Source organism: Leuciscus leuciscus, assembly GCF_965113295.1.
Source record: "Leuciscus leuciscus genome assembly, chromosome: 3".
NCBI classification, from domain to species: domain Eukaryota; kingdom Metazoa; phylum Chordata; class Actinopteri; order Cypriniformes; family Leuciscidae; genus Leuciscus; species Leuciscus leuciscus.
Window position 1 is genome coordinate 55,246,332 of NC_138727.1, and position 27,981 is coordinate 55,274,312.

Consider the following 27,981-nt stretch of genomic DNA (forward strand, 5'->3'; position numbering starts at 1 on the left):
TGAATAAATAGCCTAAATGAATAAAGAGTAAGGCAAAACAAATAGCCTAGTAGCCTAATGAAACGTATGGATTGATGCAATATCTTTGCAACATTATTTAATTAATCTGTCACTATATGCCTCTGCCTACGTTTGCAAAGAGAAGAACATTTTAATTTGATTCACAATGAAACGTTACAATTAGTTTACATGCAATGAGTAGCCTAGTTTTGGTTGTTGTTGGTGGCGTTATTGCATCCCTAGTTATGCCTACAATGCAAAATTGTTCCCTCGCGATTGGAAGCTCCTGTAGCCGCCGCATACGCATTTCAAAACATCGCAACGTGAAATGCCACAAAAAGCGGTTTGTGAATAGGTCTTAGTGAGTTAGGAGTCCTCTCGACTTCTTTTAAGTTGTCCCAGGCTTAGGTGCTACTTTTAGGGCTAAAATGCTTCGTGAATTACTCGTAGTCAAAACAATTAGGAGTCCTAAAGTTACGAGTGACACGCCCATTATTTTTAGGAGTTGCTCCTAAATTCGCCAGTTAGGAGCTACTTTTAGCTTTAAAATTCTTTGTGAATACGGCCCCAGGGAATTTACTGTGTGAAGTGACATGAAGGATAAACCAGATCTGATTCACTGGTCATTACATCAGCATACAGACACAAAGCAAAAAACACTGTTTAGACTTACACAGAATAGCAGAGATGAGAGGATGAGTTTTTATAAAACCTGAAATATGAAGAAAAAGTCAATAAAAACAACTGAAATTGTATTGGATTGAGTATGAGAAAACTATATTCATCATGTGTTCACAGTTCATAAGGTTTTTGGGGCAATGAGAGCCAACCTTTAAACACAAGAAGAATACTCACCTTTATGAAAGGAAACCATTGTCAGTTTATTTCTGTTTATCCACAAACCAGTTCAGAGAACGAGTTTCCTTTACAGATAGAGAATAAACAAATTAGCCATTGTACTGACGCATGACTTAAAAAAAGCTGTTTTCTCTTTGTTTCAAACACACATGTAAAACATTCCACAGCATTTATGATTTTGGATCAGAGTTCAAATTGAGACTTTTAAAACCGTTATTGTCAAGCACAATGCAATAAAGGAAGAAACAACTTGATCAATTTCTCATAGTTTATGAGGTGGCTATTGGCTAATTGACCCCGCCCCTAAACCTACCCCTCACTGGGGTTTAGATAAATCAGTGGTCCAATTAAATAATGCTCTGTTGTTTTCCTAGAAATTAAGAATCTAAAGTGCTCTAGAGTTATTCATTAAGCTTTATCCTTAAAAAAGTTAGTAAGAGTCCTGACCTGGTCACAGCCCAAATTACTCAGCTATAAACAGAGATGGAAAGTCCAGGTTCAGAGAGTAAAAGTCCTCCTCAGTATTTTGTTCCAATCACCTGGATTTGTTAATTCAGCAGGAGAGAGAACTAATTAGTGAAATCAGAAATCACAGCAAAAACTCCAGTGTTAAATTAACTCTACTGGGAGTTTATTTGGCTCCAGACTCAAGAGTGTTAAAGTTAAAGGTGCTCTAAGTAATGCCGGGAGTGTTGACATTCGAATTGTTGTCAAACAAAACGGAGGCTAGCTAGACCCTCCCTCCTCCTCATCCCGTCTCCTCCCTCCTCCCCTCCCTTCCGGCATAAAGGAAAGTCAAAGTAGTCACTACAAACAAAGTTAAGTTTTACTGATACTTCATTCAATGTGTAATGTCACCAAGTTAGATAAATGCTTTTATATATTGCAGAACAGAATGCAGAAAAAGAGAAACATTGTCTTAAAATCGTTTCGCCACCTGAGGTTATAACTATAACTATAGCTCCCATACAAGGACGCAATAATAGCAAGATAACGTTAGCTTCGCGTGTCCCAGTGAGCATAAACAACGGCGGCGTCGTAAACAAATTTAGTCAAAGTTGTCAATAGCCTATAAATGAACATTCAAATCCATAACAAACAGTGGGTGAAAACAATCATTCACACAAATTGTCGCCCTACTGTGAATTTGCTTGACCATTTACAATAGAGATTGATCGCTAGCTGCTAGAAACATATATGTTGTATTCACCAAAGCTAACGTTGACTGCATAGTTCTAGCTAACTGTTAATTACATCCTTGTGTTGGTTTGGCGAACATGAACGTCAATTTAGAAAGAAAAATGGATTTACCTGTTCTGCAAAAACAGAGCAACTGAATGTCGGATTGGAAGCCCTTCTGCCGGCGGAGTTCTCGCCACCTTCCGAAGTTTTTTCCAATGTAAATTCGGGACTTCACGCGTTCCTTATCCTTGTCCCTCTTCTTTGCAATTTGTTCATCGGAACGTCGTCTCATTAGTCGTGTGTCGGCCATAATTCAAACTTCCCTCTTCATGCTTCTCTCTCCTCCACACACCCCCTTCATGTGTACGCGCACTAACCCCCCAAACCCCACCCTCCAATGCTTCTTGTCGGTGATTGGCTGGAGCACTGTTTGTTATGTTTCGTGGTACGGGTGAGCCCAGTTTGTTTTTGTTGCCGTTTGTGGAGCCTGTGGTGTCTAGAGAGACTAGTTATTTTACAGTGTGTTCGGGGGACAGGCAGCTAGCGGATAGTGAAGAGATGTTTGCTGAATGTGACAAAAAATGTTTGGGCCTAAAAAACGCGTGACATCACTTAGAGCACCTTTAACAAGATAATTAAGTGATTGATTGAGTGATGATTGAGCATTATTGAAGACACCTGATGTTAGGTATGTTGCATATTTTTTACGGTAAAGCTGCCGTTTTTTTATGTAAATTTCAGTTTTTTTTAAACTGGTTTCTTATTTCCTCATTAGAATGATGGACAGATAACTTCACTATATCATCTCAACTTTTACTTCAGTCAGTCGTGTCGGGTGATGATCACTGTATATCAGATTACAGTATATCATGATATAATCTGATGTACAGTGATCATCACTGTATAGTGATTTTATTTTAATGTCCATCTTGAAATATTTTTTTATAATTGAAATGATTTCAAGGCGCAAACCTGATGAAAAAATTTTAAATATCAATTTTGATTCAATGTTGGTCTGTTATCAGCGTTTTAAAAAAGTGCCTCATAGTCCAACACAACTCTCTATAATGGAGACCAGAATACTGTGTCGACCATGTTAAAAGCAGAGCATTAATCTAATAGCAGCAAAACTTTCACTGAATTTTACATTTGCTTTCACTGAATTTCTCCCATAAATACTGTATTCTACAGTTTCACAAACAGCTATTAATGACAAAACTGCAAAAACGTGTAGATTGATAGAAACACTAAAGCATTTAATTCTCATTTAAGTAAAGAGAGACTCACCTGATATGAGTTTCTTCACCCAACTAGACTGACTACACATAAATATGTGTGTCAGAAGATTATATGACCGTTCTCTGTTCATCCAATGAGGAAAAAAACAAAACAGATTTTGTCAACTCTTCCTGCTAAAATTCAAATTAACATTCAAATTTAGATGAATTAATGAATACAATGAATACAAAGATCACATTTCTAAAAACATGGTACATTTGCTTTAAAGGAGATAAAAAAATTACTATTTACTATGAAATTACTATGTTTTTTCTCTATCCTTAGACCTTTATATCATCTTAGACCTTCATATTTGTCATAATGCATATTTTCGAAGTTGTGCTCAAAAAGTGGGTTTGCAAAGACGACCACAGCTTCACATTCATCTTCAATGTTTAAAGCCCAAGTTTGACCAAAGTGACCAAAATCATCATCAAACTGCTCTTCATTACAAACTTCAGCATGTCTAATATTCATGACCGGTGTGAATAGATGAATCCATTGTTTCTACATTGTAAAATTATGTCATAGTTTGAATAAGTCCACAGAGTCTGTTTATGCAAATATGGAATGCATAAATAGTTCTATAGAAACATACATTTCTTTATAAACAAATCAATCTCTCAAATTCTGAACACATTTTAAACCAGGTTTCCCAAACAAACTAGTACAACATGAAGTTCTTTTTGTCAATGATCTGATTTTTAACATGAACCACTTGAAGGCCAATTTTGAAAATCATACAGGTTTGGAATGAAAAAAAAAGGCTCAGTAAATTATGTCAATTTCCTTTTGATAATGTTTTGAAACCTTGGAATACTCAAGTGTTTCATCTCACTACTTTACATGTTGTATCTGTATCACATATGCAAATCCACCGCGGAGTAAAAGAGTCAACCCAAGTTAACCCTAATGTTAAGCTAATACAAAAGTATTTTTATTACTATTATTATTTAACCATTTATTTGTTCCGCTAAGGGACCGTTCGGTATTTATGGAAGGGGCCACCGGAGGAAAATAGGGGAGGGTCATGTCTTTTTATTCTTTGTTGAGGGGAGGGTCATCCAACTTTTTTTAGTCTAGGGGGAGGGTCACCCAACTTTTATATTCATGAAAACAGCAACATTTCAAAGTGGCTTATTTGGTGTTATTTTTTTTCCATTTAGCTCCATGTTGATCTCGCGTTATCAGCCCCCCTTCGATATCAGATGGGTCTGACCCAACAAAAATCCAGTTTGGAGCTGTTTGACTGTGCGTGTGCGGCACACTTCAGTTCCCGCTTAGAAAAAGTGCATCATGTCAGAACAAAATGCCAAAGAAATGTTTACCCGGCAAAGCTTTAAAGCACGAGCAAATAATGAACTTTTGTGATTGCGAATAACTGCACAGTGTCCTGTGAGTGTAACTCTACCACTGCATTAACATGTGATGTGAACGTACGTCGAGTTTTACAGTATTGGGACTGAGGCGCCAGAACTGCTGCTGATAGAATGTGCGCTGATAGCGCGATACTACCATATTTTAGTTTCCATTTATTTTGTTTCCACGATGTGTAAGATGTAGGGCTACCACATCTTTAAATTACTATTAGTATTATTTAATTTAACATAATAAAATACGTAGACCTACACCACAAAAACTAGTTGAGGATAAATTCGTTAAAATTGGGCGATTCCAGTGTTATGGACGTGACATTTGCAGTCAAAACTTGAAATATAAATTCTCAGAAAATGCATTTAATACCAATATTTTGAAACGTCTGAAAGGAGTCAAGACATTAGAAAAATATCAGTCTACACATGCGTTTTATATTTAATATGAGGGAAATACACATGTGACGTGACACAAAAAATCTTTAACTTTTAGGTGGCAAAATATTTTTTAGTAATTCTATAAATTACACTGTGCAAACCAAAAGATATATACCCACCAGATGAATAAAGATCGGCCTCCACAGAACATAAAATATTATTTTTATTTTATTTTTCGTGTTCGCATTTATGTGAAAAAAAAACAAGAAAAAAAAAAAACAATGTTACGGGCGTGACAGTTCTCCATTACGGACATGACTGCTCTGAAAGCGACTTTAAAAATTTCACAGAGACCTCAAACAGAAAGCACAAAGCCTTTCTTTAAAGTGAATTTCATTTTTATATTAATTGTATCTTAATTTTAATCAATGTTTCATCTGGATTTAATAAATAAGAAGTAAATATAGTAGAAAATAGATAGCCTAATCATGACACGGAGGCGCGGGCGAGTGAACTGGACTCTTGTCTCATAAATGAACCGAAACTCAGCATAGGGTAGCCTATGCTACTTGCCTCACTGACCTGAGAACTATATAGAAAGCTTGAAATGTCTACTTTTAAACGTAACAATTCAAAACGAAGGAAAACAGACTGCTTTCTGCTTATGAAATGTGCATTTCTCTCTGGCGCGTTCTGAGAAGATCGCGACGCATCGTCAACTTCATCTTTGCAGTCGACACAGAAAACACGTGTTTATTAATAAACAATTAAAATGTCTCCTTGCTATATTTGACATATTAATAATCATTACTTTTGCCGGTTCTTTGTGACAGGTTTTATATGCTTTGTTCGTTGGCAGCGCCACCCACAAGTTGAACGAGTCACACCGCATCAGCACCGAAAACATTTGTTTTCAAATCTAAAATCAAAAAATCGTGATACGAACCGAATCAGGTTTGGTCTATCGTTACAGCCCTAGTAAGATGAGAAAGCAAGAGTTTATGGTTTAAAAAAAAACAATGGCTATCTGAACATCTTTGCCAAGCGCAAACCAGTACAGAAGTAGGCTAGGCTAATCAATAAATTATCGGGGAGGGTCATGCCTTTTTTCACAATCATTTTGGAGGGTCATAGAAAAATGTATTGCTGGCGAAGGGAGGGTCATGTCTTTTTTGACAACAGATCTCAAAACTCCTCCGGTGGCCCCTTAAATAAAAAACAAACAGTCCCTAAGTTGATTCAACAGGGTCAAAAAAGCAACAAATACACAACAAAGCAACTAATTTTCCTTATTTTTCAGCAGCTCCGAGGAAGATTCATTTGCATTCAGTCTAGAATAACACACAGCCCCCTCACACAAACTGTGGCTTTTAACACTGTGCTTTCGTCGAACACTATTTACATAATTTCAGGAATATGCTGAACATTGTTTGTGTATCCTTTACAAGACAATAAAGGGTTGTGTTGTTTAACAGTTGAAAACCAGTTTTCAAATGCTCCAATACAGAACAAAATGTTGTAGAAGCAGTACAACTGGTGGAAAACATCCAATTTCATAACAGAAAACGGATTTGAACATCTCACCATTTTAACCCTTTCAACCCCACAGGAACCCCAGCTAACAGATTTTTGGGTAACACTTTATAATAACTGTACGCTCATTAGTTAAGCATTAGTAAACAGTTAATTCATCATTTATAAAGCGTTAATAGACATTAATAAGCAGTTTATAAATACAGCTATATATGCTTTTTTTCTTGATTTATAAGCATATCTATAATGTGTTTAATAATTGTATTTTCATACTTTATGAAAGATCAATTTATCATTTCTAAATGAAGAATTGCATTATTTACAAACCAGTTATTTAGGAGCTGTCAGTGGTTCATAAGATCACTTAGAAAGTGCTACACATTCTTATACAGTTTTAGGAGTTTCCTAGCAGACACAGGACTGAACCTCTTCAAAGAGGTTTAGATGTTGAAAGTAATAGTTTGGTTTGGTCACCATTGTGGAGGTCAGTGTTGGCACTTTGGTCTTGACTTTTTAATGTTAGGTTTTCCCTGGCAGCTGTAATTTTTTGTTATGGTGAGAACAGCAAAAGAAAATGTGATGAAATATGTTGTCAGCTTCTTTATAATAAAGATATTATCATGTAGCAGTCTGATTTTATTCAAGGTCTGGGGCCGTATTCACAAAGAATTTTAAAGCTAAAAGTAGCTCCTAACTGGTGAATTTAGGAGCAACTCATGGGCGTGTCCCTCGTAACTTTAGGACTCCTAATTTTTTTGACTAAGAGTAATTCACGAAGCATTTTAGCCCTACAAGTAGCACCTAAGCCTGGGACAGCTTAAAAGAAGTCGAGAGGACTACTAACTCACTAAGACCTATTCACAAACCACTTTTTGTGGCATTTCATGTTGCGATGTTTTGAAATGCGTATGCGGCGGCTACAGGAGCTTCCAATCGCGAGGGAACAATTTTGCATTGTAGGATGCAATAACGCCACCAACAACAACCAAAACTAGGCTACTCATTGCATGTAAACTAATTGAAACTTTTCATTGTGAATCAAATTAAAATGTTCTACTCTTTGCAAACGTAGGCAGAGGCATATACACTCAAAAAAAAAATTGTGTCTAAACATAAGATTTATGTATTTGAATTGCATGTAAAATTCCCAAGCATTTGGATTACATAGTTGTAACATAAACCAATCAATACTCTGAATGTGATTCATATTTTTAAGTCATATATAAATGAAACAGATAAGATTTATGTAATTGTATTAATAAACTGAATGTGATTTATATTTGTCAGTCATATGTAAATGAAACAGGTAAGATTTATGTAATAGTACACAGAAAAACGCCCATGTTAAATTAACACTGCTCAGTGTTCATATGTGTGCACACTACAGAGTTAACCCTCTGAGGTCTGAGCTGTTTTCTGGGCCCTGGAGGTGGTCTGACATGCTCTGACATTTGTGTTTTTTTCTGTACCTTGTGACATTTTCATGGCTAAAGTCTAATTACACTGTATTCAGCACAAACTCTGCTACAATAATATATCAGCAGCATGTATGTAAAAGTTTGTAGTTTTGAGATAATGACATTTATGCGTGGTTTGTGAAAATACAAAAAAAAATTCTCACTGAAATAAGGCCATGAAACCCATACTGATTATTTCTTCACAAGACTTTTGAAAATTGTATGACATGGCCTAGAATATTTGGTCCAAAACTATGTGAAAATCACCCTGACTGCTCATTCAGATAAGACAATATATTGATTTAAAATTTCTAAGACGTGTTTTGTGTGACAAAGCCATATGCGAAGGGGCGTGATCATCTCATGAATATGTAAGCTTTTCACACCTGAGAAAGACAAAGACACTCCCCTAACTGCCCTATTAGGAGCGATCAGGCCCTGTCATTCAGAGCAACCTTGCACAAAGAATGAGGAGATTTAAAAAAGAATGGCTTTTAGATTGTTTGGATTTATTTACAACACAACACAATCCAAAAATACAAATGACAAAAGAGCACATTGAAAACAAGGTCCCACTTTATATTAAGTGGCTTTAAGTACTATGTACTTACATGTACTTACATTGAAATTAATAATTTGATACAATGTACTTATTGTGTAACTACATGTTTTTACATTGTACTTACATTTTAAAAATTCCTGCATGTAATTACAGCTGTAATTAATTTATGTAATTACATTTGTAATTACACAGTTGACCCTTCCCTTACACCTTAAACCTACCCAATCCACCTCACCTGTCCCTAACCTTACCCGTATCACACCTCAATAGCAGCAAAAGTGTTTTACAATACAACATGAACACAATAAGTACATTGTACTTATTTTTTGATGTAAGTACATAGTACTTAACGCCACTTAATATAAAGTGGGACCGAAAACAATGATCCAAAGACAGAGACCTTTGTGCCATTCCTAAAAACATTGTACATACCTTTCATTTCCAAGGTGTTTGATTTTCACTTTACCATGTTCATATACAGAGACTCATGTGAATGTTGAAGTCAGCAGGACTCAGTTGCATCTGGTCCCTGAAAGAAAAAAAAAAAGAAAAAACTGTGAACATACTGATATCAAGAGAAACTGTAGGGATGCACGATTTTGGGAATAGATTTTAGATTTTTCTGGTTAAAATTTCTTTTTAAAATTCACAGAATACACACACACACACACGTTTCCAACAATATATAATGAACACCAGGTTTGTTGTGCCTTGTAGGCATAGGCTACGCAGTGCTGCATAAAATAATAATAACAATAAATGAAATCTTCCAAAAGATTTCAAGAACAACTACGCTAGAGAAAAATATATTGATTATCATATGTTACTTCAAATGTTTCCATTCGTTATGATGATATGAAATGAGATAATAGTAAAAACATAAAGCCTAATGTTTGGTGCATTTTTCCTTTCAAACGCAATCGTGCTCCAAAATATGATACATTAAAACCCACAGCGCGCTCCAAAATATGATACATTCAAACGCCATCGCGCTCCAAAATATGATACATTCAAACGCGATCGCGCTCCAAAATATTAAACATTATGGTTATACATATCTATGTTTGAGCAGATATCCACAAACAGTATTTAACAGGAAACACGGGTCTAAATAGTATAATATTCACCATATATCTAGCAACAGTTCAACTGCAATGTGAAGTTTATGCAACAATACCATAAACTAATAAGTAAGAATTTCTTACCTTACATCTTTCTTGTCTTCAAATCGCGTTCTTCTTCTTCTGGGGGTAAATCCAATGTAAGCTCAGACGTGTCTTCCAAACTCGACGAAAAGCAGAGACTTGTGAAGTGTTTTGGTGTTTTGTGTTTGAGGTAACGAGGGCGTTCACGCTCCATGTGGAGATTTGCATGTGAATCTCTTTTGCGCGAGTGGGCGTGTCGAATTAAAAAGTAATTAGCAAGCGTTTGAGATACTGGACATCCTGTTGGTTTTATACAAATTACTTAAACAGAGAATATTTGTTTTCAGTTTGAATCCGATCATTTAAAAGTACACACTTAAATGTGTATAAAGGTATATGGCTCATAAATGTGTGAGAAGTATTCGCTGAGTTATGTTTCAGTTTATAGACGTGCTCAAGAAAAAAAAGTTCACCGCGACGGAGAGGCAGAACGCACACCCTGTTTATTTTCTTTATTTTACAAAAGCACAATGTTTTGATTTGATTGTAAGTGGACACATACAAAAGTAGAAATATCACAGATTATTTTTTTATATTTCTTTTTTCTGTATAACCATAAATGACGGAGTAATTTAAGTTTATGTTGCTGCTATGTGAAAAAAAATCCAGCAAAACGCGTCGGCGCGTTTCTCGACCTCAGAGGGTTAAAGCAGTGTTGAAGTTAATGAGATCATTAAGTGATGATTGAGCATTAATTATGAACACCTGCTGTTAACAAGCAGAATCACTGAAGGAAAGAGAAACACAAGAACTACAACTGACTTTAGACACAGCCTTAGATGAAATCAACTGAAGAGAAAAGAAGACATTAAATCTGTGAAGATCTCAGCAGAGGAGGATTAAACAACTCCACAAACAGAATTACCAGCTTCACTTATTACTAACCAGACTGACTTTATTTCTGTCAGACGTCTACAAAAGTTTGTATTGAGAATTAACAGAGGTTTAACTCTAATGTGTTTCATTTAAAGTCACCATTACAGTGATTCGTGTTTCCATTAGTTGGGCTCTTAACTCTTATTATATCTTTTGTCTTTTTTTTGGCCGCTGTGACAGTGTGTTTGTCAAACACATTTGCAGTAGCAAAGAAAGCTAAAGTGAAATGAGATCAGGTGATGATGGTTACCTGTTGATGGTTTTATAATCATCATGAAATAACCTGTTTCACTGATGTTTTTGGAATCTAACAATTGTGTTGATCCATTAATATCTTCACATCACAAACCCTGTGTTTCTGCGCATGAGATCTAGCAATATTATAACAGTCAGTTTAAATCTTTTAACAAACATGAGATAAAAAAATTAGCTTATGCTGACACACACAGATATCAACAATCAGCGTATGAATCTCAACAATGGTGACAATCACAAATATTTAAATAAACAGATTAATTCAGAACATCACTGAAAAGCTACTAATTCACAACAAAAAAACAGCAAAAAATAAAAGCAAATATTTAGAATCAAACAAAATAATAGGACGCCAGGACGAAAGTTTGGTCACCAGATTACGTTGCAGTTACGTAACAGTCACGTATTTGTGTTAGCTGGGAAACTCTTTTTTTGTCATTTTTGATACCTGACAGCAACATTTTTTGGTATTTTTTCAAACTTCACAGACACTTTTTTTTGGTCATTTTTCAATCTTGACAAACTTTTTTTTGTCATTTTTCAAACATGACAGAAACTTTTTTTTGTCATTTTTGATACCCGACAGCAACATTTTTTGGTATTTTTTCAAACTTCACAGCAACTTTTTTTGGGGCATTTTTCAAACATGACAGAAACTCTTTTTTTTGTCATTTTTGATACCTGACAGCAACATTTTTTGGTATTTTTTCAAACTTCACAGCAACTTTTTTTTGGGCATTTTTCAAACATGACAGAAACTCTTTTTTTGTCATTTTTGATACCTGACAGCAACATTTTTTGCTATTTTTTCAAACTTCACAGCAACTTTTTTTTTGTCATTTTTCAAACATGACAGAAACTCTTTTTTTGTCATTTTTGATACCTGACAGCAACATTTTTTGGTATTTTTTCAAACTTCACAGCAACTTTTTTTTGGTCATTTTTCAATCTTGACAAACTTTTTTTTGTCATTTTTCAAACATGACAGAAACTCTTTTTTTGTCATTTTTGATACCTGACAGCAACATTTTTTGGTATTTTTTCAAACTTCACAGCAACTTTTTTTTGGTCATTTTTCAATCTTGACAAACTTTTTTTTGTCATTTTTCAAACATGACAGAAACTCTTTTTTTGTCATTTTTGATACCTGACAGCTACTTTTTTTTGGTATTTTTTCAAACTTCACAGCAACTTTTTTTTTTTTTGTCATTTTTCAAACATGACAGAAACTCTTTTTTGTCATTTTTGATACCTGACAGCAACATTTTTTGGTATTTTTTCAAACTACACAGCAACTTTTTTTTTTTTGTCATTTTTCAAACATGACAGAAACTCTTTTTTTGTCATTTTTGATACCTGAAAGCAACATTTTTTGGTATTTTTTCAAACTTCACAGCAACTTTTTTTTTTTTTGTCATTTTTCAAACATGACAGAAACTCTTTTTTTGTCATTTTTGATACCTGACAGCAAAATTTTTTGGTATTTTTTCAAACTACACAGCAACTTTTTTTTTTTTTGTCATTTTTCAAACATGACAGAAACTCTTTTTTTGTCATTTTTGATACCTGACAGCAACATTTTTTGGTATTTTTTCAAACTTCACAGCAACTTTTTTTTTTTTGTCATTTTTCAAACATGACAGAAACTCTTTTTTTGTCATTTTTCAAACATGACAGAAACTCTTTTTTTGTCATTTTTGATACCCGACAGCAACATTTTTAGGTATTTTTTCAAACTTCACAGCAACTTTTTTTGGGGCATTTTTCAAACATGACAGAAACTCTTTTTTTTGTCATTTTTGATACCTGACAGCAACATTTTTTGGTATTTTTTCAAACTTCACAGCAACTTTTTTTTGGGCATTTTTCAAACATGACAGAAACTCTTTTTTTGTCATTTTTGATACCTGACAGCAACATTTTTTGCTATTTTTTCAAACTTCACAGCAACTTTTTTTTTGTCATTTTTCAAACATGACAGAAACTCTTTTTTTGTCATTTTTGATACCTGACAGCAACATTTTTTGGTATTTTTTCAAACTTCACAGCAACTTTTTTTTGGTCATTTTTCAATCTTGACAAACTTTTTTTTGTCATTTTTCAAACATGACAGAAACTCTTTTTTTGTCATTTTTGATACCTGACAGCAACATTTTTTGGTATTTTTTCAAACTTCACAGCAACTTTTTTTTGGTCATTTTTCAATCTTGACAAACTTTTTTTTGTCATTTTTCAAACATGACAGAAACTCTTTTTTTGTCATTTTTGATACCTGACAGCTACTTTTTTTTGGTATTTTTTCAAACTTCACAGCAACTTTTTTTTTTTTTGTCATTTTTCAAACATGACAGAAACTCTTTTTTGTCATTTTTGATACCTGACAGCAACATTTTTTGGTATTTTTTCAAACTACACAGCAACTTTTTTTTTTTTGTCATTTTTCAAACATGACAGAAACTCTTTTTTTGTCATTTTTGATACCTGAAAGCAACATTTTTTGGTATTTTTTCAAACTTCACAGCAACTTTTTTTTTTTTTTTCATTTTTCAAACATGACAGAAACTCTTTTTTTGTCATTTTTGATACCTGACAGCAAAATTTTTTGGTATTTTTTCAAACTACACAGCAACTTTTTTTTTTTTTGTCATTTTTCAAACATGACAGAAACTCTTTTTTTGTCATTTTTGATACCTGACAGCAACATTTTTTGGTATTTTTTCAAACTTCACAGCAACTTTTTTTTTTTTGTCATTTTTCAAACATGACAGAAACTCTTTTTTTGTCATTTTTCAAACATGACAGAAACTCTTTTTTTGTCATTTTTGATACCCGACAGCAACATTTTTTGGTATTTTTTCAAACTTCACAGCAACTTTTTTTTTGTCATTTTTCAAACATGACAGAAACTCTTTTTTTGTCATTTTTGATACCTGACAGCAACATTTTTTGGTATTTTTTCAAACTTCACAGCAACTTTTTTTTGGTCATTTTTCAATCTTGACAAACTTTTTTTTGTCATTTTTCAAACATGACAGAAACTCTTTTTTTGTCATTTTTGATACCTGACAGCAACATTTTTTGGTATTTTTTCAAACTTCACAGCAACTTTTTTTTGGTCATTTTTCAATCTTGACAAACTTTTTTTTGTCATTTTTCAAACATGACAGAAACTCTTTTTTTGTCATTTTTGATACCTGACAGCTACTTTTTTTTGGTATTTTTTCAAACTTCACAGCAACTTTTTTTTGTCATTTTTGATACCTGACAGCAACATTTTTTGGTATTTTTTCAAACTACACAGCAACTTTTTTTTTTTTTGTCATTTTTCAAACATGACAGAAACTCTTTTTTTGTCATTTTTGATACCTGACAGCAACATTTTTTGGTATTTTTTCAAACTTCACAGCAACTTTTTTTTTTTTGTCATTTTTCAAACATGACAGAAACTCTTTTTTTGTCATTTTTCAAACATGACAGAAACTCTTTTTTTGTCATTTTTGATACCCGACAGCAACATTTTTTGGTATTTTTTCAAACTTCACAGCAACTTTTTTTGGGGCATTTTTCAAACATGACAGAAACTCTTTTTTTTGTCATTTTTGATACCTGACAGCAACATTTTTTGGTATTTTTTCAAACTTCACAGCAACTTTTTTTTGGGCATTTTTCAAACATGACAGAAACTCTTTTTTTGTCATTTTTGATACCTGACAGCAACATTTTTTGCTATTTTTTCAAACTTCACAGCAACTTTTTTTTTGTCATTTTTCAAACATGACAGAAACTCTTTTTTTGTCATTTTTGATACCTGACAGCAACATTTTTTGGTATTTTTTCAAACTTCACAGCAACTTTTTTTTGGTCATTTTTCAATCTTGACAAACTTTTTTTTGTCATTTTTCAAACATGACAGAAACTCTTTTTTTGTCATTTTTGATACCTGACAGCAACATTTTTTGGTATTTTTTCAAACTTCACAGCAACTTTTTTTTGGTCATTTTTCAATCTTGACAAACTTTTTTTTGTCATTTTTCAAACATGACAGAAACTCTTTTTTTGTCATTTTTGATACCTGACAGCTACTTTTTTTTGGTATTTTTTCAAACTTCACAGCAACTTTTTTTTTTTTTGTCATTTTTCAAACATGACAGAAACTCTTTTTTGTCATTTTTGATACCTGACAGCAACATTTTTTGGTATTTTTTCAAACTACACAGCAACTTTTTTTTTTTTGTCATTTTTCAAACATGACAGAAACTCTTTTTTTGTCATTTTTGATACCTGAAAGCAACATTTTTTGGTATTTTTTCAAACTTCACAGCAACTTTTTTTTTTTTTGTCATTTTTCAAACATGACAGAAACTCTTTTTTTGTCATTTTTGATACCTGACAGCAAAATTTTTTGGTATTTTTTCAAACTACACAGCAACTTTTTTTTTTTTTGTCATTTTTCAAACATGACAGAAACTCTTTTTTTGTCATTTTTGATACCTGACAGCAACATTTTTTGGTATTTTTTCAAACTTCACAGCAACTTTTTTTTTTTTGTCATTTTTCAAACATGACAGAAACTCTTTTTTTGTCATTTTTCAAACATGACAGAAACTCTTTTTTTGTCATTTTTGATACCCGACAGCAACATTTTTTGGTATTTTTTCAAACTTCACAGCAACTTTTTTTTTGTCATTTTTCAAACATGACAGAAACTCTTTTTTTGTCATTTTTGATACCTGACAGCAACATTTTTTGGTATTTTTTCAAACTTCACAGCAACTTTTTTTTGGTCATTTTTCAATCTTGACAAACTTTTTTTTGTCATTTTTCAAACATGACAGAAACTCTTTTTTTGTCATTTTTGATACCTGACAGCAACATTTTTTGGTATTTTTTCAAACTTCACAGCAACTTTTTTTTGGTCATTTTTCAATCTTGACAAACTTTTTTTTGTCATTTTTCAAACATGACAGAAACTCTTTTTTTGTCATTTTTGATACCTGACAGCTACTTTTTTTTGGTATTTTTTCAAACTTCACAGCAACTTTTTTTTGTCATTTTTGATACCTGACAGCAACATTTTTTGGTATTTTTTCAAACTACACAGCAACTTTTTTTTTTTTGTCATTTTTCAAACATGACAGAAACTCTTTTTTTGTCATTTTTGATACCTGAAAGCAACATTTTTTGGTATTTTTTCAAACTTCACAGCAACTTTTTTTTTTTTGTCATTTTTCAAACATGACAGAAACTCTTTTTTTGTCATTTTTGATACCTGACAGCAAAATTTTTTGGTATTTTTTCAAACTACACAGCAACTTTTTTTTTTTTTGTCATTTTTCAAACATGACAGAAACTCTTTTTTTGTCATTTTTGATACCTGACAGCAACATTTTTTGGTATTTTTTCAAACTTCACAGCAACTTTTTTTTTTTTGTCATTTTTCAAACATGACAGAAACTCTTTTTTTGTCATTTTTGATACCTGACAGCAAAATTTTTTGGTATTTTTTCAAACTTCACAGCAACTTTTTTTTTGGTAATTTTTCAATCTTGACAAACTTTTTTTTGTCATTTTTCAAACATGACAGAAACTCTTTTTTTGTCATTTTTGATACCTGACAGCAACATTTTTTGGTATTTTTTTCAAACTTCACAGCAACTTTTTTTTTTTTTGTCATTTTTCAAACATGACAGAAACTCTTTTTTTGTCATTTTTGATACCTGACAGCAACATTTTTTGGTATTTTTTTCAAACTTCACAGCAACTTTTTTTTTTTTTGTCATTTTTCAAACATGACAGAAACTCTTTTTTTGTCTTTTTTGATACCCGACAGCAAAAATTTTTGGTATTTTTTAAAAAAAAACAGCAACTTATTTTTTTTGTCATTTTTCAAACATGACAGAAACTCTTTTTTTGTCATTTTTGATACCCGACAGCAACATTTTTTGGTATTTTTTCAAACTTCACAGCAACTTTTTTTTTGGTCATTTTTCAAACATGACAGAAACTCTTTTTTTGTCATTTTTGATTACTGACAGCAACATTTTTTGGTATTTTTTCAAACTTCACAGCAACTTTTTTTTTTTGTCATTTTTCAAACATGACAGAAACTCTTTTTTTGTCATTTTTGATACCTGACAGCAACATTTTTTGGTATTTTTTCAAACTTCACAGCAACTTTTTTTTGGTCATTTTTCAATCTTGACAAACTTTTTTTTGTCATTTTTCAAACATGACAGAAACTCTTTTTTTGTCATTTTTGATACCTGACAGCTACTTTTTTTTGGTATTTTTTCAAACTTCACAGCAACTTTTTTTTTTTTTGTCATTTTTCAAACATGACAGAAACTCTTTTTTGTCATTTTTGATACCTGACAGCAACATTTTTTGGTATTTTTTCAAACTACACAGCAACTTTTTTTTTTTTGTCATTTTTCAAACATGACAGAAACTCTTTTTTTGTCATTTTTGATACCTGAAAGCAACATTTTTTGGTATTTTTTCAAACTTCACAGCAACTTTTTTTTTTTTTTTCATTTTTCAAACATGACAGAAACTCTTTTTTTGTCATTTTTGATACCTGACAGCAAAATTTTTTGGTATTTTTTCAAACTACACAGCAACTTTTTTTTTTTTTGTCATTTTTCAAACATGACAGAAACTCTTTTTTTGTCATTTTTGATACCTGACAGCAACATTTTTTGGTATTTTTTCAAACTTCACAGCAACTTTTTTTTTTTTGTCATTTTTCAAACATGACAGAAACTCTTTTTTTGTCATTTTTCAAACATGACAGAAACTCTTTTTTTGTCATTTTTGATACCCGACAGCAACATTTTTTGGTATTTTTTCAAACTTCACAGCAACTTTTTTTTTGTCATTTTTCAAACATGACAGAAACTCTTTTTTTGTCATTTTTGATACCTGACAGCAACATTTTTTGGTATTTTTTCAAACTTCACAGCAACTTTTTTTTGGTCATTTTTCAATCTTGACAAACTTTTTTTTGTCATTTTTCAAACATGACAGAAACTCTTTTTTTGTCATTTTTGATACCTGACAGCAACATTTTTTGGTATTTTTTCAAACTTCACAGCAACTTTTTTTTGGTCATTTTTCAATCTTGACAAACTTTTTTTTGTCATTTTTCAAACATGACAGAAACTCTTTTTTTGTCATTTTTGATACCTGACAGCAACATTTTTTGGTATTTTTTCAAACTTCACAGCAACTTTTTTTTTTTGTCATTTTTCAAACATGACAGAAACTCTTTTTTTGTCATTTTTGATACCCGACAGTATCAAAAAAACTTTTTTTTTTGTCATTTTTGATTACTGACAGCAACATTTTTTGGTATTTTTTCAAACTTCACAGCAACTTTTTTTTTTTTGTCATTTTTCAAACATGACAGAAACTCTTTTTTTTGTCATTTTTGATACCTGACAGCAACATTTTTTGGTATTTTTTCAAACTTCACAGCAACTTTTTTTTTTTTGTCATTTTTCAAACATGACAGAAACTCTTTTTTTTGTCATTTTTGATACCTGACAGCAACATTTTTTGGTATTTTTTCAAACTTCACAGCAACTTTTTTTTTTTGTCATTTTTCAAACATGACAGAAACTCTTTTTTTTGTCATTTTTGATACCCGACAGCAACATTTTTTGGTATTTTTTCAAACTTCACAGCAACTTTTTTTTTTTTGTCATTTTTCAAACTTCACAGCAACTTTTTTTTTTTGTCATTTTTCAAACATGACAGAAACTCTTTTTTTTGTCATTTTTGATACCCGACAGCAACATTTTTGGGTATTTTTTCAAACTTCAAAGCAACTTTTATTTTTTTGTCATTTTTCAAACATGACAGAAACTCTTTTTTTGTCATTTTTTATACCCGACAGCAACATTTTTTGGTATTTTTTCAAACTTCACAGCAACTTTTTTTTTTGTCATTTTTCAAACATGACAGAAACTCTTTTTTTGTCATTTTTGATACCCGACAGCAACATTTTTTGGTATTTTTTCAAACTTCACAGCAACTTTTTTTTTTGTCATTTTTCAAACATGACAGAAACTCTTTTTTTTGTCATTTTTGATACCCGACAGCAAAATTTTGTGGTATTTTTTCAAACTTCACAGCAACTTTTTTTTTTGTCATTTTTCAAACATGACAGAAACTCTTATTTTGTCATTTTTGATACCCGACAGCATCATTTTTTGGTATTTTTTCAAACTTCACAGCAACTTTTTTTTTGTTGTCATTTTTCAAACATGACAGAAACTCTTTTTTTGTCATTTTTGATACCCGACAGTATCAAAAAAACTTTTTTTTTTGTCATTTTTGATTACTGACAGCAACATTTTTTGGTATTTTTTCAAACTTCACAGCAACTTTTTTTTGGTCATTTTTCAAACATGACAGAAACTCTTTTTTTGTCATTTTTGATACCTGACAGCAACTTTTTTTTGGTATTTTTTCAAACTTCACAGCAACTTTTTTTTTTTTGTCATTTTTCAAACATGACAGAAACTCTTTTTTTGTCATTTTTGATACCTGACAGCAACATTTTTTGGTATTTTTAAAAAAAAAACAGCAACTTTTTTTTTTGTCATTTTTCAAACATGACAGAAACTCTTTTTTTGTCATTTTTGATACCCGACAGCAACATTTTTTGGTATTTTTTCAAACTTCACAGCAACTTTTTTTTTTGTCATTTTTCAAACATGACAGAAACTCTTTTTTTGTCATTTTTGATACCTGACAGCAACATTTTTTGGTATTTTTTCAAACTTCACAGCAACTTTTTTTTTGTCATTTTTCAAACATGACAAACTCTTTTTGGCGAATATCCATTGATAATGTAACTGGAAAAACAACAAAAAAGGAATGTCTGGTTTAAATTGTTCATTTTTGCATTTGCATTGTATGGTCTGAAAACTGAATTGTGAAGCGTTACACGGACCGAAAACACACCTTTATTCGTTTTTTTTTTTTTTTTTTTTTTTTATGAAAAAAGGAGATTTCATGCTTGATTTTTAGTTTTTTGGTTCACGGGTCAAAAACGGATAAATGACTTCAAATCTGTTTGCACATGTGGGCGGTCATGAGACGCCCCTTTCAGCCGATTGGTCAAGCAAATCTCAGCCTGTGACGTCATCAGTAGTTCCCCAGGTCTGTTCAACAAAATAATAGTCCTATGGCTCTACGTACCGCTTCTTAAAGGGTTAGTTCACCCAAAAATGAAAATTCTGTCAGTAATTACTCACCCTCATGTTGTTCCAACCCCGTAAGACCTTCGTTCATCTTCGGAACACAAATTAGGATATTTTTTATTAAATCTGAGTGCTGGATCACTTCTCCATAGGCTTCTTTCGTAGTGTTTTAGCGGAGCGCTTCTGTGTTGTACGTCACATGCATCACACACATGACCAGCGTCGGCCAATAGTGAGCCTACGTGGTGACGTGCAACACAGACGCGCTGCGCAAAAACAATACGTGAACGAACTCGACACCCACAGAGAAGGAAATGAATAGTGGAATAAAGTCGTTATTTGTTTTACTTTTTTGCGCTCAAAAAGTATTCTCGTCGCTTTATAAACTTAAGATTGAGCCACTGTAGTCACTTGGAGTATATTAACTTTCTCTTTAATGCATTTTCTGGGCCAACAAGTTTTAATCCCTTAGAAGCCTATGGAGGAGTGATCCAGCTCTCAGATTTAATCAAAAATATCTTAATTTGTGTTCCGAAGATGAACGAAGGTCTTACGCGGTTGGAACAACATGAGGGTGAGTAATTACTGATAGAATTTTCATTTTTGGGTGAACTAACCCTTTAAATTGTCATAAAAAAAAATGTATATATATATATATATATATATATATATATATTTATTGTCATTGAAAAAACTGTAATGCAAAACTGCTGATGGTGGTGAGTACCAATGATGGTAAATTTGACTTCAATCATAATCATAATCAACTGTAATCATAGCCGCGAGAGTGAGACAGCGAGATGATTGACTGGACGATAGCGGAGGAAAAAGCTCAAGATAGCCTAACTTTTGTTAGTAAAAAATATTTATTTGTTTAATATATGTGAGTTTTTCTTTGAAAACAACAACAACAAAACAATCAAATAACACTGCGAGTCAGAAATGATGATGGGCCAACAGTAATTTCACCAAATTTAAAGAAACTGAGACCAATGCAACTGAGTTAATGTATTGTATTTTCATGATATAATTATGTAACCAGCTTACCACCGACTTGCCCCCACCTACTGGCGGTCTTTCATATTGAAAGTATTTGTTACATGTAACTTCATATTTTTCACTGTTGCATTTAATAGTCTCTTAGTATGCAATTACAATGTAAATGCACTTACTGTGCCACCTATGAGCTGCATAAAACTGTGTTTAAATACATCGAAATTCCATGTCAGATACATATTTCATCAGACAGCCTATATCTTACACTCTAAAAAATGCTATGTTGGCTTTAATTAACTTTCATGAAACTGGATTATTTGTTTTGGTTGAATGTAAAAATATTAATTTAGGATAATTTAACTTGATTTAATTGTTTTAGACAAAATTAAGACTGTTAACCTTATTCAACTAAACGGCATTGGATTAACCTTATGTAATTAACTTATGTTAATTGAAATAAATAATGTTACATAAATCTAACGTAACCTAGTTATGTGGAACCTTTTGACATAAAAAAGTTAACTAAAGCCAACTGCAATTTGTGTTGATTGAATATTAAGAAAGTGATGACATATATTTACAGGTTTTCAAAAAACAATTCTACATTTGATCACAACATTTTTTCTCACAAAAACCTAATTTTGCTGGATGATGTCTATTACATTAGCCTATACAACATAGATATAAGGGTGCTAACATATACAACACTCCGTAAGAAAAGTTTATTTTCATCACACTGTAAGTGATCTAGAGGAAAATAAATTAAAAAGTAAAAATTCCAAAGATTTAAATATAAACTCTGTATGCAACACAGCATACTGTAAATGAGTTAGTCCCGTGGGAAGTATAGGGGTGCTGAGGGTGACCCCTGGCGTGGAGTCCAGGGAAGAAATATGGGTGGTAATAAAAATAAAGTTTAAACAAACTCGTATCGTGTTTTGGCTATAGGCATACATATTACGTGTGTTTATGTGTTTGTGTTTTATGCTGTATTATAATCACTGGGTCACCAACTAAGGACAGATTGTAATCTACAGTAAATTAACACATCCTTCTTGACTCCAACCGAGTGTAATAGTAGGCTACTGTATGTTAAAAAGCCTTTAGCGTAATTATGAAATAGAATCAACCTGTAACATGTAGCCAACATTAAGAATAGGGATGTGCTGGTGGGGAAATAATTGTGACAACACCAGTGTTATCCATTACACCTGCACATTTATCAAGCAAATATATTTGTTATGTCATTCAGCATCTGTAGCGCTTATTTTTATTTGTCTAATGTTTGACAACATCTTCCTCTACTCTTTGAAGAGGCCTACAGTATATTGCATTATTTATTACAATATATTGAATAATACATAAGAGATAGCTGCTTTTCATATATCATATATTGGAAAATATATTTATAATATATTTACACTGTAAAATGTCATTAGTTGAGTGTAGCCTACTTAGAAAACATGTGGGAAAAGATTGCCTTACATTTCTCAAGGACGTTTTACTCAAAGTTAGTTTATAATATAAAAACATACAAAAGAGCGTTGGCACAATGGTAATCTACGCATTTATTTATTTAATTGAAACTTAACTCAATAAAATAAAATAAAAACATTAAAGGTGCTGTATGTAGCTTTTCTACTAAAACGAATCCTTCTTTCATTGCCTGTGTGTGAAGGGGTTGTAATCTCACATTAAAATGATCCACTTTGCGTGTTTTGCTATTACCTCTGAAAGCAAGACTATTCTTATTTTTATGTGAAGGCTCCGGGTCGGATTTACCGCAAAATCCAGTGACGTGACTGAGACCTGCATGCGCGCTCTCGAGCCTCTCGCCTCGTCTACTGACTTTGCACTCAACAGCGACGACACTGCAACTTATGACATGGACTTATGCAACTTATGACATGTCTGATAACACTAAGAAACGACCTGCTCCCAGCACAACACGTCACAGACTCCAACACAAACTCCACATATTGATAAAAAAAACTTTTTTTTTTATCTGCTGAAGCTCGTATTAAAAGGCCAGACGTGAATCGGATGAACTTCGGCTGAAAAAACACGGATCAGCATCGGCTGGGCATTTGAATCATGGAGAGACCTTATCTACAAACCTAGAATGTACATTTCCTGAAGAAAATGTGAGTGGTGCTTGCAGTGGCAAAATTCGGCACGGTTGATAGGGTTCCATACTTATCATGGTACGAGCATGGAGCATTAGTTCAACGTCAAGCTGATAAAAGTAGCCTATTATTGTAACGTTGCAGTGGGAGTTTACCTGAGTTTCCAGCATGTTGTGGGATGCTTTCTCCGGTGTGTTGCGTGACGCGTCTCAGTCTGGCCGGTACCCACAGTCCTCGCTCATAAATTCGAGCACGCGCAAGAGCACGCGCTTGTCAACTTATTGGTTGCAATCTGAAACATCACCGCTAGAGGCCGCTGAAAACTACATACAGCTCCTTTAACTTAAAAAAATAAGTTATTAGCATCATAGCAAACAATTTTTAATTTTTTTTTTGCCTGTTAACTAAAGCAGCTTTATTATTTCATTAGTGTTTCTTGTTCTTCTCCTAGACTGAAGTACATACTCTACTCTTCAACACAATGGTGACACACAAAACTCAGACAACAGAAACACGTTAAATCCCATCATTAGAACATTAAACACTAACAGATCTCTGAAGATCTCAGCAGAGGAGGATCGGACAACAAACACAGCATTACCAGCTTCACTTATTACTAATGACTGTATCAGACGTCTACAGAAGTTATTATTAAGAATTAACAGAGGTATAGATGTTTATGATTTATTGAAAATATTAGTTACCAATATGGAGATCAATGTTTTAGATGGGCTCTTTTCCCTTGAGTTTTTCTATTTACCTTGCCTCTGACTGCTGTAGCTGAGTGTTTATGCAACTGTTATTGTAGCATAAAAGCTAAGAGAAATATTGGGGATGTTGGAGTAACCCGTTGTATTTAGGTTTCTATATTAACTGATCAGGTTGAATGGGCACAGTAGCATTACAATAAAGTTACATAGTTCGTAAGGAGGATTTGAGACAGCAATTGCCACTTGTGAAATAAAGAAAATGTTTTGTATTGGTACCAGTTTGTAAACATACAATTGATAGAACAACAACATCAAAATACAATCAGGCCTGTTTGGTATGACAAATAAAATAAATGGTTCCCCAAACACAGTTCAGAAAGTCTTTTCCTTGTGTTCTTATTTATCTTCTTTTTTTCTTTTATAAAGTCTGATCCTTCCAGGAAAGAAATATTGAAGCAGAAAAAAAATAGAAGCAGAAGTAGTCACGTGACAGAAGGTATATCTGAAGTGTATGGTGTGTTGTATTCTCTTATCTGTTTGATGACAGATTAAGGATACATGACTCAAACACTAAATGAAATTATTGAATGTCATATGTATTCATCAAAACACATATTCTGATTCTTTAACAATAATATATCCCCAGAGTTAATTAACAATATCAAAACTATCATCAAATGGCTCTGTTTACACGAACCAATGCACATTAATTAGTATGTGACGCAGTTGATTTTAACATTTTAACATCACATTGGATTCAACTCCGATTGGTTTTAGGACAAAACTATCCTTTATCTCTTCGTCACAACATGCATATTTCAATATTTACTAATCTTCAGTTATTTATTCTGTAAATTGTTAATTGAACACATATGACTGATTACTGATAACGGAGTAACAAAACACTCACCGGAGTTCCTCGAAATAAAAGTATGCAAATATGTTTCTTCCCCTGGATTTCACTAGGAAAGAACTTAAAACTTTTTTTCTTCACACTCTATTAGCCTACTCTCTTTTAAAATATTTACACTCTGAATCGTCTTTTCCTTCGTTCTCTCTCTGGTTTTGTAAAAATTGCTTTTTCTCAATTATTTCACTCGTCACGGAGAAACGCCCTCTAGTGGACAATAGTAGTTACTACATTTTTCATTCAAATTAAGAGTCTGTTAACTACCTAAATTTTTTAAGGGGTTACATTGGTCTTTACAGTATCTAACACATCCGATTTATTTAGCACTTTTTAAAGACGATTTAACTAAATTAATAATACCTTAATATTTATATATTGCACTTGGTTGTATTATACACATATTCAATTAACCTATTGTCATTTCTAGACATTTGTACACGGTATAGGCTACTACATCATTTTTAATTAGGCCTACAGCATTTCACTATTTTAGTGTTCTGCATCACCACTTATCACAGGCTTATTTAGACAATATCAGCTGGATAAATTAACTACGATTATATCACTGATATAACATCAAGGTAACACTTTCAGTTTCTCTTTCCCATTGAACAATGAGCTGTAACAGCTCATTGTAATGGGTAACAGTAAGGACATTTGCCTTCCCACTGATGTGCCAGCTCGCGCTTTGCGACATGCGTCTAATGGGCATCTTTAATTCTTGAGCAGGAGATTCATTATTTAAAGTGCCGTCCATAACTAGTTGTTTCAATGCTCAATCTGAGTGCTCGTTGTGGCTGTGAGGAAATAACTCAACGCAACGTTCTTTTGACGTGCACGCTGCTCATAGGGAAATCTAGTGAGTATTGGCTGAATACAGACTCAACATGTTGGTCTTAACATCTTGCTTTGATCAAATAAAATGACCTCCCCCCCCCCCTTTTGAAACACCGTCGTCACTTTAACCTGTTTACATAATCTCGAGACTGAGAGCGGCAGGCGTGAAGTTATTAAATACATCTTTTCTCCTTATTTGATAATTTGAAAGGACCTGCAAGAATAAAATGAATTGTCATTTAAATCTTTATAATCAATTTAGCTTATGACAAAACAATGTGACGCCTATGGTTACGTATTGAAGAGCATCTTCACACACAGGAAGAGACAGACCGAGCAAGGTACCGAGCTTTCACATACAAGTCACACATAATAAGGAACTATGAAAGAAACATAATAATAATTGAGTCAAATGTTTTTCAACTAATTTGACATTACATCATGTTACCTGACATGAAATGTAATATTGTTTTCCCCTGAGGCCTAATCCTTTTAATACACCTTAGTTTTTGTTGTTGTTGTCAGTTCTTACTTTTTTATTAAAAACTGTTCTTTGGTTTACAACATAAAGCCTCTCTAGGCTAACTTTAATTCCTTGATTACTGACTCAATGTTCTTGTAACTTACTTTTCTCTAAACTCTAAAAATAGTTTAAATCACACAGTTATTCTTGTCACTCATGCTGATTGGCTGAATGCACTGATAGATGAACCTCTGAATGAATATATACAAAAACACAAGGATCTTAAATCAGTGATTGACAGCTGTGGTGGCAGATATCACACATTAAACAAAAAGGTCAGAAACAATCAAGGTCAGGTCACTGAATTGCTGCAGAAGTGTAGATTTAAAAAAAAAAAAAATCATCATGCTTCCCCCATTATGGTTGAATAACGGAAGCTACACCAGTTACTTTTGCCAAGAGATTTATTATTAATACATATGTCAGCATAGGAGAGAAACGGGCATATAAGAATAAGGCTACATGAGAGATGGTCTTCATTCTAGATTTCCCTGTTCCCCATTTCTCTATCTTCTCACCCCATCATCTCTATGTTTCCTTCCTCTCACGCCCGCATGCCTTTATGTTTCTCTGCCTTTATGTTTCTCTGCGGAGGTACAGTAAGATTGAGCTTATATACATTACAGAGCGGCTTCCTTTTATGGTAACAAACTATGTTGCTTAGGGTTAAAAATGGTACACATATGTAATGCGAACACATGGCACAATTCACTTCCATATTAAGAACTATCTTTGTTGTTTACATCTGCATCAGTGGCAACATGTTACATTGTACACACCCCTCAAAGCAAACATATAGCTTCCCTCTTGTCTCTGACATATGATCTTCACATGGTTCCATGATATCTATAGTCTCATGCATTCAACACATGCATATAAAACTCTGACTTGACAAAATACATTATGAAATTATTATGAAAATGAATAAACAAAAATAATACAGATACATAACATTAAAGATTGATGAAATGGTGCAGAGAAATGGAGGGAAGCCAAAACATATTTAAAAGACAAGATGATACAGGTGGTTGTAAGATACAATAAAACCCATTGATACCTAACCAATTTTTGTTCAAAGAACGTTTTCGGAAAAAAATGTGTTTTGGTTATGGTAACATTCAAACATCCAGTTTTCTTGATGTTCCTGAAACATTCTTTAATCTTAATTTTTATTATTAACTCAACATTTATTTATAATATTCCAGGAACATAGAAATGTACAGTTTCCTTAATGTTAATAGAATGTCATTTAAAGGTTAGTATGATGTTCCTGAAACAGCATTTCAATCATTCAAACACCTGCTGTGAACAAGCCGAATCACTGAAGGAAAGAGAAACACAAGAACTACAGACACAGTCTTAGATGAAATCAACTGAAGAGAAAAGAGCTTGTGCAAACATATCCACATTGCTATGATCAGATGCTTTTCTTATGCTTAATTAAAATGCTCGTTGTTTTCTCTATTTTGTTGTGTGTTTATTTTGTAGTTAAATATGTGCTGCACACTTTCCTTTCAGTGTTATTCACTGATCTCATTCAGGGTCTAATCTCTGATTTTATAGGCAGTGTCTTGTGAATGTCATCTTATTGACGATAGTAGCCCAGACAACACATATTGATATTACAATGTTGTGATATTATGAAGAATAGAAAATGTTCACTTTTTTATTTTTATAAATGCTGCTTCATTTGAACACACAGACATCAAGAAT

At 32.8% G+C, this 27,981-nt stretch overlaps 2 protein-coding genes across 2 annotated transcripts in view; one reads left to right on the top strand and one right to left on the bottom strand.

Moving 5' to 3' along the window:
- LOC309493775 (uncharacterized protein) overlaps positions 1-11,289 on the top strand; it is a 111,553-nt gene extending 100,264 nt beyond the window's left edge. Inside the window, exon 4 of the mRNA XM_082163018.1 lies at positions 10,748-11,289. The gene's annotated coding sequence lies outside the window, so the exon portion shown is untranslated. The remainder of the gene's footprint in view (positions 1-10,747) is intronic.
- LOC309493637 (uncharacterized protein) overlaps positions 1-27,981 on the bottom strand; it is a 186,651-nt gene that overhangs the window by 73,467 nt on the left and 85,203 nt on the right. Inside the window, exon 4 of the mRNA XM_082162791.1 lies at positions 674-712. Coding sequence (XP_082018917.1) covers positions 674-712 — 39 coding nt within the window. The remainder of the gene's footprint in view (positions 1-673; positions 713-27,981) is intronic.